Here is an 11,283-nt window from a genome sequence, read left to right as displayed (position 1 = left end):
ACTTGAACCCTGGACCCTCAGATTAAAAGTCTGATGCTCTACCAGCACTATCCAGGCTCTTGTTTGTCTATACTGATGATGGAGCTGCAGAATGAACTCTGAGCTCCAAAGTAAACGCCTCCTTTCAAAAGCTTCATCCAGCTTCATGTACCCACCATTACTGTCCCAAACATGACAGAGCCCTGAAATGAGGGGGACTGTGTATAAAAAGAGCTGTAATTTCTACCAGGTGGGACTGAAATGTATGAAAATGACTTGAAATTAAAGTCTGGAATGTGCACTTTAATCACATTCTGTCTAGAACAAATTATTCAAAGACAAACTATTTATCTCATTGTTGATGCCCATTTTTGTTTTGCTAGCTGGCTCTCTGTATTTATTTGTATTAGTTATCAGGGTGCTTCCTGACTCGATAACTACGACCTTTTATCTGAATCTAACAATGGAAATAAGTGACGTTGGATAATTGGTCATTTTTTACGTAACAATGTATTTACTCTGATGAACACATCTTCATATGTTAACTCCTGTTAATCTTTATTTAACTGCTAAATACTTCAACAGTGGAAAATAAAACGCATAATTTCCTTTTTAAGTTTTATTGGAAACAATAATACAGGTTAACGCACAGTTTTTCTTTAAAAAAACAAGTCTAAACACAAAATATCTGTAAAGAAGATACAAATGAATAAAATAACTGCTGTGACGGCGTATTAATACACCATTAGTGATTTGTCTTCATGGTACAACATTAAATTAATCATTTTGTTAACAAAACATGCCATTTATAAATAGTTTCAGACTGCAGCACAGCTTTTTTAGAAAGAACCACTGCATAGAAAAGCAAACTTGATCCATTAACTGGATTTGACCAACAAAAACCCCACAAGCAGACGTCATGGGCTTCCTCAATCCATCCATCAAATGTTGGTTTAAATGCAGCTCAGTGGCTGGAAAAGTAACAGTTAAATAACAAAGATGTAGGAAATGTTTAAAGAATAACTGAACATGTAGTAGGAATCCAGTAACGCACAACATGCTCACATGACTGAGACTTACAAAGGCTTATCACTGACAAAAGTGCAATAATTCAAAGGTAAACCACAAAAAACCATGTGAACTCCCCGAAAACGAGTAGAAACGGACCCACTGAACGACCGCCGGGACCACCTGGCTCACGTTAAAGCACCGTTAAACGTAGAGGGATCGAAAATATGACACCTGTGAGGCAGGTGGGGGGGCGACTACCTGATGAGCCACCTGCAGTGGCTCTGTGCCGTCACATTCCAGCTCATGAGCTGGGTTTTGTATAGAATCGCAGAGCTGGAGCGGCTCTTTGAACGAAGGATGTCAGCCTGTGCAGAACGACCTCGTGTTTCCTGAACGCCGACTGAACAACTTCGCTCTTCTGGCTGAACCAGCCATTGGATCGGAGTAAAATCTAGAGAAACGCCTCTTCAGATCCCGACCTGATCCTTAACCGTCGGATTTCATGAGGTCAAATGACTCCTTTAACGTTCGATTCGACAGTGAAAAGGACAACGGCGTAAACACCAGAACACGACGGGTGGCATCTTTCTCCTGAGTTCAGATCGCCTGTTTCAGGATTTGTCGGGATTACCTGAAGCTGTGATTATTTGATGCATCTTGGAGCAGGTTTTTGTCAGCAAGTGATAATTAACGGGAAGTTTCTCACTTTAAATCAGACGCGCGTGTGAAAAACTTAAGTTCCTGTAAGAAAAGGCTTTTCATTGCTTCATGATTCAGTGACTTACTGCTTAGCAGTGAAATAAGGCGGCCTCTGTTTACTACCCACAGTTTTCACTATGACTTGACTTCCACTTTTGCAAGGATGCAAAAAAACTCTAACTTTCGCTAAACGCTGCCAGATAAATCTTCTTCTCCTGTCTGCCCCTTTAAAGGCACGTTTTCATGTCTTGGACATAGATCATTTCTACATTTCAAGAGCTTTCTCACTACTTTCTGAATACCATGGTACACTATTTCTTGAACAACATATAGAAGAAAAATAACAAACGTTGTTTGACAATTCGGCCATTTTATGAGTTCATTTCGCGTCCACTATCGGATGGCCGGATGGTTATTTGATGGTAGAAGCGTCTCTCTTATGTTTGAAGTCGAGGTTATCAGGACTCAACCAGGATCTCCATCAAATGATCCAGCTCAAATCCTTCTCTCACCTGACTCTGACTAGAGAAGGAAGCAGATGCCGGCAAAGAAGGTGAGGAGGAGAGAGGACTGAAGGAGGAGAACGAAGGCAGACACTTTAGGCTTGGGTTGAGAGAAAGGGAGAAAGGCGGCAGGTACCGAAGCAGGTCATCCCCAGCTGGATAACCACCGCCACAGCTTCTCAGCCCAAGCACTCCCATCTCCCTCTCCAGCAGGGACGTGTCTATATCCTGAAATAGATCCTCCACAGTGACTTCACTCAGATAGCTGGGCCTCGTCGCCTCCATGCTGCTCTCTCGCACCTTCCCCTCCCCCTGCTGTTCCCACGTGACGCCTTGGCCTCTCACTCCCTGTTTCCCCCATGCCACGCCTCCCTCAGAAGGCGCTGACAGGTTCTCCAAGGACCTGAGGGGTGTCCGTGGAGTTGCCTGAGGGATGGTATCGATGGCAGAGTCCAGTGCGGTCAGAATGGAGGAAATGGCAGCTGACAGGGAGAAGTCAGCTTCTGTGGACATCGATCCCCAGTCTTCATCTTCTGCGGTCATGGGGACATTTGATTCACTAAAATGGCAGCTTGTTGGGGATCTATTAGCAGCGCAATTTGGAAATGTGGCAAGAGCTGTGTGGCTGTTATCAGCTGCTATTGCTGAACAATGTTTTGCTCCTGTTGGGATGCTCTCTGCCTCTGTGGCATAAAGAGTAGAGCTACAAGGAGGTTGTGACACATCCCAGTCTACAGAGGGCGCCCTACACGCTTCCAGGCTGATCTGCCGCAGAGTGTTGGCTATCAGGACAGACCGCCGCAGGCTGGGTTCAGGAAGCTCCTGGCTACGCTGATACTTGTTCAGGGACACGGAAAAGACAAACTGCCGCTGGTTCTCCCAGGTGGGACTGCTCCTGTCGGAGACCTCCATGTCCTCTGGTGGGTGTTTACGTTTCTGCCCCTTCTGAATCATCTTAAAACTGTGGAAAAAGGCAGAAACAATCAAGTTGGCAAGCTTTTAAGGGGACATTATGCATTTAACCCTGTCACAGGTCTCACTCTAGGAGCAGAAATATCCAGCCTTATATTTTTTTTATCTCCACTCAAGTACAAATCATGCTGAAGTGGGATGTCTTTGACTTTTTTTGGTTTGGTTTTTTTATGTTCTTTAATATCTAATATCCAAGCTAGGAAATCTGTCTTGGTTTTCATTTCAAACAGAGCTGTACATTCATGGTTGAGAGGGGACCTGTTGTACTGTATCTCTGCATATATCAAATTAAGGCTTCAGGAAACCGTGTCAACTTTTATAAAAAGGACATGTTTTCTTAAAGCTGCCCTTTTTTTCCCTTAAACTAATCACATGGTTTCAATTCAATACATATTTGCTTGTTTTTAATTTCTCAACAAGATTACAAAAATCAGACCACAATAAATTAAGAGACTGAGTTCACATTTGACCGGATCAGGAGACTTAATGATTATTTCTCAGATATATTTGGTATTTCTGCATCTAAAAATGGGTAAAACTACAGCTAACATGCTGTTTAACAGTCTGAGGGGCCACACAGCTTAAAAAAAAGCCTCTTAATGTAGGACTTTTACTCTACAGTGTTGGTACTTTCGTTTATGCAAAGTATCTAAATATTCATATTACTGACTTAGACTATTCGTGTTACTAGATGAGCATTTTCATGGTTCAAATTTTAGTTTATGAAGTTTAAATGCAGTAAAATAAATGTAACAGCTGTTGTGTGCATGTATATGTGTTTATATATATATATATATATATATATATATATATATATATATAAAATACAAGTTTTAAATAAGATACAATCGAGAAAAAGTCAGATAACGCGGTGAATTAGAGAAGAACTTTAGTGCTTTTTAGTTTGTTTTCGTGTTCGAAGATTTCACTAAGAATTCTGTTAACAGATTGTTTTTGACAGTGTGATGTATAAAGGATAATCTGTCTTTCTTTTATCAAGTTTTTCTTGACTAAACCACCCGGGGAGCTGATTTTAAATGCGGGATGGGGGTTGTAACGTTAGTACCATCGCGTAGGAGGGAAAAACCGAGGCCGCGTACTACACTTTGAGTAAATCTACCGTAATAAAGGTTTTTAGTAATCAATTTGATAAACGGGACGATATTTTACACAATAGTTAACCCGTCAACCTATGCTGTACACTTTAAAGACAGTTTGAAAGTTAGTTAAGCAAACAGACCTGTTGAATCGCTTCTCGTCTCTCCCTCCTCAGTGAGTTTCGTCGCTACAGTTACGGTTGGTTAAATGTGTCGTAATGCCAACTCCTCTTCACCAAAAACAACGATATACGATAAAAGCTTTACTCGCGTCATTCAGAAGTAAATCGGTGATTAAATACCGCTTTAAGGAGGCTATAACCGTTTAAATACACCTACGTTACAACTTCTTGTCCGTGACTTGCCGAATCCCGCCCGTGATTTGAGTTTTCTTCACGCCAACAGGTTTACAGTTGGGGGCTGGACGTAGCAAAGCATTGTGGGTAATGTAGTTTTAATTTGTACATTCCAGCGGAGTAGTCCGCATTCATTGACAAAACAGTCACATGTCTTAAATTGCAATAATTCAATATCTTTAATTGAGTATCACAATCATGACAATTTAACAAAAGTGTTAATTAATCATTATATTGATCAACAGCCGACAAGCTCGGGCTGTCATTGTCATTATGTCATTTTCATAACACTAATTCCTAAATGATTACATCACCGACAAAAGAGACATTCCATCTGTATACTAGTTTTTACTCAAATCTAGTGTTTAAAACATTAATAAAAACGTTACGGACGGACGGTCAGCATTTAAACGCACTTTATTTATTCGCATTTGTTTAAGTTAAATGCAATCGTTTTAAGAGTAAACCGGGAAGCTGACCTTATCAATAAATCAAAACTATGTGGGATACTTGCTGATTTTGTGTGTGTGTGCGTTATTTAAAGCTAAAAAAAAAAAAAAACACACAATCCAGAAACCTGGGTCCTTCACACGTCTACACGTCCACAAGAGAGAATTTTCACTTGAAGGGCAGCTGCCTAAATCGGTCTTATTTCATACAGAAACCGTTATTACCTGCAAACTTCATCCGTCACAATGAAAATTAGAGTCGGTGAGAACAGCTGCAGCCGTCGTTACACAACATGTCAAAGTTAATGCTTTCGGTTTTAATTCTAGTACTCGTCTTCTTTAAAAACTCACGAATCACGAGCAAGTTAAAAACAGCCAGAGCTCCTCCTCCGTCATCCTGGGCCTTGTGTATTGGACAAAAGAGGAAAAGCGTCTAGTTGACAAAATATGGCTTCCTGTTGTTTCTTTCAAAATATAAAGGCATCTTTTCGGTCCTAACCATTGTTCGATCATGTTTAGGAGAACATATTCGCTTGTAGGATAATGTCAGGGTCTGCTGTGTGTTTTGGTGTGTAATTTTGTGTGAACTGTAAAGATGTATTCACCCAACTACAGGATCTTTGACCTCACCCTCAGACATCTTACTTTGTCATTTTTGCCTTCAAAATAATTCAGACTTCCGTTGTTGGGCTGATGCTCCTCTATCTTCTTGATGCTGTGTAGCTTCAGACGTTGACAGCTTGCCACATTCACATGAGAAATAAGACCACTGCTTTACATGCTGCCACTGTGCCACATTCTTGATCCAGCCCTCATTTTTAAAAACGTTTTTCATCCAAGCAGTTATCTTTTAAAGTGGTCTTGAGCGATAGTTCTCTAAGTTTTCTGAAGGTCTTTCTTTTTTTTCCCTTCTGAAGGTCTTTCAAAGTTTTTCTTTAGACTCTGGATCTATGAATTGTTTAAGCTTTAAAAACAGGCACCCAGCTCAACAGACAACTTAGCAAAGAAACCATTTTGAATTGTATCTGTAGGCAAGACTTTGTTCCCATTTCTTTGGTTTCACTATGAAATAACACAATAACACTCTTCTCAGTACATTAAAATATGAAAGTTTTCACCACTTTTTAATTTTTAGACTTTTTTTCCCATTTCAATTAATTTACCAGGAAAAATAAGTAAACGAGCAAACAATACAGACACAACAGGCTTTGCATCACCTTCTGGGCTCAGGCTTAATAAGAGAGAGCCCTTTGTTTGAGAACACAGAACCTGTTAAACACCTTTTAGCTAAAGCAGCAGTGCTGACAAGCAAAGCTTCTTGTAAAATCTCTTCTATGTGGAGTGAACAATATAAGAATTGAAATATAACGACTCTCAGCAGAAGCTGCATAGTCACAATCATGAAATAAGAAAGGGAGTCCATTTAATTTGAATGGAAAAACACTGTTTGTTTAATTCTACACAAAAAATAGTTATTTCCTTTATATCTAAACATTTAATTTTTCTCTTTAGATTGGTGGATATGGAGACTGGCACATAGTAACAGCATGAAACTTAAACAGGGCATCAGCAGTGGTGCCATCGGGCTATTTGTACTCTCCCCACACTCCTACAGTCTTGCCATCCCACTCTGATGTGGACAGACACTTGACAAAGAAATGCCCCAGGTCGTGTTTAGAGATGGCTCTTCCTTTCAGCATATTCTCTGTCGCCATGTAGCTCTCCGTCAGAGGAAGGTCACCTGCAGAGAGAAGGATAGAAACAAGAAATTAATTTAAAAATACCTTAAAAAGATTATGAAAGGCAGGATTTGATGTGAAGGTGAATGGATACAATCAAAGGGAGCTTAGCTCAAACACTGTGCTCGAGCCTGATGTTCGAACGGTTCAGATCAGGGATGCCGTTCCTCCCTATCACGCCTGTCCAGGTCACTCCATCATTGCCCCCATGGGCATCGAAGTACCCCGGAAGAACGATGGAGCACAAACAACAGTCAGAACCGACCTTGTGGCTCACCGGGGAGAACTCAGCCGGGGGCTTGTGGGTATCTCCACCCCCACCTGATGCCTCTCCCCCGGGCAGCTCAGGAGTCCAGCCTGTCTCCAGGAGTTTGGTTCCAGAGTCCACGTGTGGAGGTGAGCCCAGCTATATCTAGCTGGTACCAGCTCACCTCCACACCAGCTCAGGCTCTTTCCCTTCTAGCAAAGTGACAGATATCTGCACGATGTTGGCCCGCTCAGGCCCCCGCCTTCACTCGTAATGCACCCAACTTTGAATTTCCCCCCTACAAGAGGAGGGCCAACGTGGAAGTGGCTCCTCGGGCTGAGCCCCACTAGCCAAGGCTCGGCCACCAGACACTTGCCAGCAAGCCCCCCCACCTGCTCCAGGGGGGGTGCCCCAGTTTCCCTTTTCTGGGGTGAGGTAGCTTTTCTGAACCTCCATCAAGGTCTTTGAATTGCTCTTAGTCAGACCCTTCCCCTGAGATCAATTTGCCATTGGAGACGCTACCAGGCGCTAACGCCCCCGACAACACAGCTCTCAGCATCATGGGGATACTCAAACCCCTCCTCCACGTTAAGGTGGTGGGTCTACGGAGGGGTCGAACCCATTCATTACAAACTATGACAACATTGTTAGTTAAAAAAAAAAAAAAAAGAACACTAGTTTTTAACAATAAATATCTGTTTCCACTTTCTACTGACCGGCGATGTGAGGAGGCATAACGGCCACGTAGTCCAGCCCTGATGTTTTCAGCACGTTGTGCATCCTCTCGTGGTCCTCCGTCACAGGAAGCAGACGAGGCGGCACTTTTGATCGATCCCACAGAAGGAAAGCTAGAGATGAAGTTGAATGAGATGATAAATAGGTTCGATCTTTGTCCACCTGCTTGGCTTTTAAATAGCTGTTATCACTGTTAAATTAGCATCTTATTAGCATCTTAGATTCAGATCAAAGGATCAGGTGAAAACAGAAGCTCAAAAGGCTGAAATGACATGTTTCAAGATAGCTGCTTTCTTGCACTTTTGCACATATTTTGACTGTCTGTGCTTCCACATAAAGGCTGTTTCCAGAGAAAAATAAGATTCATGTTATTAAGTTTATATGTTGTTTTTATAAGCTAGATGAGTGAAATCAGCAGTCAACACCATGGCTGAGCATCTCAGGCCGACAGGGTTTGTAAAAGTTGTAAATAATGTACTGGTGCTCTCTTTCTGAAATGTTTGGGACAGTATTTAAAGCCGCAGCTCTGTCCGTACAGATGTTTGTTCTCTTTTTAAAACTGGATCAGTCACACAACACAAACTGACAGCTTCTTCCACGTATATGTCTTACCTGACATGCAGCCGATCACTTTGCGGATCCCTCGTGCCTTCATGGCTTCAACAATGTTCTGGGTGCCCACTGACATCATGGTGGTTGGACCTGATCAGCACAAATAAATGTCAGGGTTCGTGTTTTTTCTTTAGTTTTATCTTGTGACTTTGGGTTAGATTTACTGTTTGTGTTCTTAGTATTCTGGAGTTATGGCTTTGGATTGGGATTCATTCTCCGTTTGTATTAGTCTATTCTTGATGTGATGTCACAGTAGTTGTTATTGCTGTTGTTTTACATTCATCAGATGTAGTCTAAGGCTTGTCTTCCCTCAGTTCTGTTCTGTTCTCTGGAATAAAATATTACTGCTAGACTCCTGCATGCTGGGTGATTTCAATTGATAGATAGCTGTCATCAGTTTATTTGAAACAAGTGCATATCTGACATTTGATATGATGATATAATTTGGTGTTACATGATGTAAAACTCTTATAGCGACCTCTGGTGAATGTCTTATGTTATTACACCATTAGAAATTATTTATTTTCCTTGTGTAAGCTGTAGTAACTGAACTTTATCCCTCAGTGCAGGAAAGTTTGCACAGTGAACACGCACTGACCGGTTTAAAACGGCGTGAACGGCGGAATAAAATCTAAAGAAAGCAGAAAAAGACTTCAAGGCGGCAAACGGTGTGCCAACAGCTCAACAATTAAGAATGTAACAGCTAAATTGATGCTTCAATCAGTGCCGTAGCGTTTCTGTGATTAAACAGACGTTTATCTCAGTAACAACATTTGCTTTGGTTTGCTTCAACCTGTGGAGCCTTACTGAGGTCGTTCCTGGTGCCCAGGATGATGATAACAGCATCCTGACCCTCGGTGGTCTTCTTCACATCCTCTTTGTTCAGCACGTCACCCACCACCACTCTGGTTGCCTTGTGGTCAGCAGGCAGCTTGGTCGGGTCACGCACCAGCACGGTCACGTTGTATCCTGAGAGAAGACACAAGAAGATGAAACGGACCATCAGCTTCACCCCAAATAGTCTTAAATCAAAGCTACATCTTTTCTGTAATGACACCATGTCAGGGAAGACATATCTCTGTAGTTGCATTCCTTAATTCATATGATTTATTTGAATCTTTTAAATAGTCTAAGACATTTTCAATTAAGTGGGGATCGTTCTTGGTGACACAAGGAGAACAAACTCAGGCACCTGTGTAGTTACTGTTAAAATAACAAGTTTAAGTGGGGTTTATTTCATTTTCACTTCTTTAAATTGTAGCTACATGAAGTAATTCTTGACCTGGGACATATGAGAGATCTCTCCCTTAATGTGCAGGCGAGATAATTAACAGTTTCTACTATCAGCTCAGACAGGCTGCCATGACTCAGCAAAAAGCAAACCTGTAACGTCTAACATGACTCGACAGATTCTGGCCTTGTGGAGAGCGGGGAAAAAAAAGGAAATGAAAATGCTGCTAAATCCAATTTAATCATATCACATGTTAGTGTTTGTCATTTTAAAGCAGAGGTTAGCAGATTAAGCTCCTCTCGGGTGAATTTTTTTAAATGTCACTCATTACAGAATTTAAATTAACAACACAAACTAATTTCAGCTCTGAGATTTATTGGAAAAAATAAAGCATCCAAGTATATCTGCTAACATCGTGGAGTGAGTTAAGCGATCTGGAAACACATGAAAAGTATGCTGATGTCACACTTTTAAAAAAGCGTTCTTTTGTACACTTTAGTGAAATATATTAAAATAAAAAATACACGTCAAGTTAAAGTTATCTACAATTACAAAAGTGTATTTATTTCAAATTTTATCTTGAATTTGTGTTTGCACATTTCAAAAATGTATTTTCAGACTTATTGTAACTATTATTATAACTACTATTTCTTATAGAAATGCACTGAAAAGTATAATTGAGCAAATTGTTAATAGATATTAACTAATTGTCTTATATTAGTGGCACCTCAGTGATACTATATATTTAGTTTACTTATAAAACAAAGAGAATAACGTTTATCTTATGAATCAAACATGGAAATTAGTACATATACCTTAAGTTGTTCCACTTTAGCACACAAAAGTACAATAAATGTACTTCAAATTCTGTTTTTCTATATTCTAATTACAACTAAAACATACTGAGCACAAAACAAGTTGTTCCAAAATAGTAAACTTTAAGTTAACTAATCATTACTGAGCTAAAGATTAGTCTGACTCTAAATACACTTCAGTTTGCTACAATAAATTAATATACTTGGCACGTTTATTTCTGTAAAGAATATAATGCTCAGCATGACATCTGAAGTCCTGAAAAGAAGTAAAAGTTGAGTTAAACAGTAAGTTTTTATGACACTTCTGGATCCTCTGCTGAACAACTTACAGACTCATTATTTGACAGCAAAATCCAGGTTTACGTGGGAATATAACTAAATTGTACCGGACTACTGTGCAGAAATAACTCTGCGGAGCAGCAGCACTTTGTCTAAAATTACTTCACTTCTTCTAGCTGTGTTACACAATCCAACTTAATACCATGTAATGCCACTAATACCAAATCGGTTCATATTATAACCTAACGGAGCCGGTCTTACACGCAGACTGAACACAAAAGGCAGAGATATATCATCACATGAGTCCTTGCTGTCCGCTGTTTTCATTCCCATCGCTCACCTGCAGCCGCAGCCAGCGGCAGGGTCGCCAGTCCGGTCATTCCCGTGGCTCCAAAAATCGCGACGTTTTTCACTGAGTCCGACATTATTCCTCCAAATCCAGATCACAGACACAACGACAACTGGTCTGCTGCACCGAGGGAGAAAGTGGTTTAACTTAAAATCCACATTTGACATAAGAAGTTACGCCTCTTTAAAGTCACAAGCAGAGGCGCTTCCG

At 40.7% G+C, this 11,283-nt stretch overlaps 2 protein-coding genes across 4 annotated transcripts; both read right to left on the bottom strand.

Annotated features, from left to right (window-relative positions):
- Nucleotides 1-544: 544 nt before the first annotated feature.
- sertad3 (SERTA domain containing 3) lies at nt 545-5,546 on the bottom strand. 3 transcript variants are annotated; one of them, XM_072392085.1, is made up of 3 exons: nt 5,292-5,546; nt 4,405-4,491; nt 545-3,153 (listed from the first exon to the last, which is right to left on the bottom strand). In XM_072392085.1, the coding sequence occupies exon 3, from the start codon at nt 3,144-3,146 to the stop codon at nt 2,148-2,150; it is 999 nt and encodes a 332-aa protein (XP_072248186.1). In that variant the 5' UTR covers nt 3,147-3,153; nt 4,405-4,491; nt 5,292-5,546; the 3' UTR covers nt 545-2,147. The 3 variants fall into 3 exon arrangements, with proteins under 3 accessions (XP_072248186.1, XP_072248187.1, XP_072248185.1); XM_072392086.1 differs by lacking the exon at nt 4,405-4,491; XM_072392084.1 differs by lacking the exon at nt 5,292-5,546 and having other exon boundaries at nt 4,405-4,894.
- Nucleotides 5,547-6,467: 921 nt separating this feature from the next.
- blvrb (biliverdin reductase B) lies at nt 6,468-11,225 on the bottom strand. The gene is made up of 5 exons (XM_072392083.1): nt 11,065-11,225; nt 9,207-9,368; nt 8,400-8,489; nt 7,769-7,900; nt 6,468-6,807 (listed from the first exon to the last, which is right to left on the bottom strand). Exons 1-5 carry the CDS (start codon nt 11,147-11,149, stop codon nt 6,653-6,655), a joined length of 624 nt encoding a protein of 207 aa, XP_072248184.1. The 5' UTR covers nt 11,150-11,225; the 3' UTR covers nt 6,468-6,652.
- Between the last annotated feature and the right edge of the window lie 58 nt (nt 11,226-11,283).

Source organism: Leuresthes tenuis, unplaced genomic scaffold (genome assembly GCF_036924035.1).
Source record: "Leuresthes tenuis unplaced genomic scaffold, fLeuTen1.0.hap1 SCAF_9, whole genome shotgun sequence".
Taxonomy (NCBI): Eukaryota; Metazoa; Chordata; class Actinopteri; order Atheriniformes; family Atherinopsidae; genus Leuresthes; species Leuresthes tenuis.
This window is presented reverse-complemented; position numbering and strand designations above follow the sequence as displayed.

Coding starts and splice junctions, on each gene's coding strand:
- sertad3 (XM_072392085.1), bottom strand. CDS start 3,146: ATGATTCAGAAGGGGCAGAAACGTAAACACCCACCAGAGGACATGGAG.
- blvrb (XM_072392083.1), bottom strand. CDS start 11,149: ATGTCGGACTCAGTGAAAAACGTCGCGATTTTTGGAGCCACGGGAATG. Junction 9,369..11,064: donor GCCGCTGGCTGCGGCTGCAG/GTGAGCGATGGG, acceptor GTCTTCTCTCAG/GATACAACGTGACCGTGCTG. Junction 6,808..7,768: donor TATGCCTCCTCACATCGCCG/GTCAGTAGAAAG, acceptor TTCTCTCTGCAG/GTGACCTTCCTCTGACGGAG.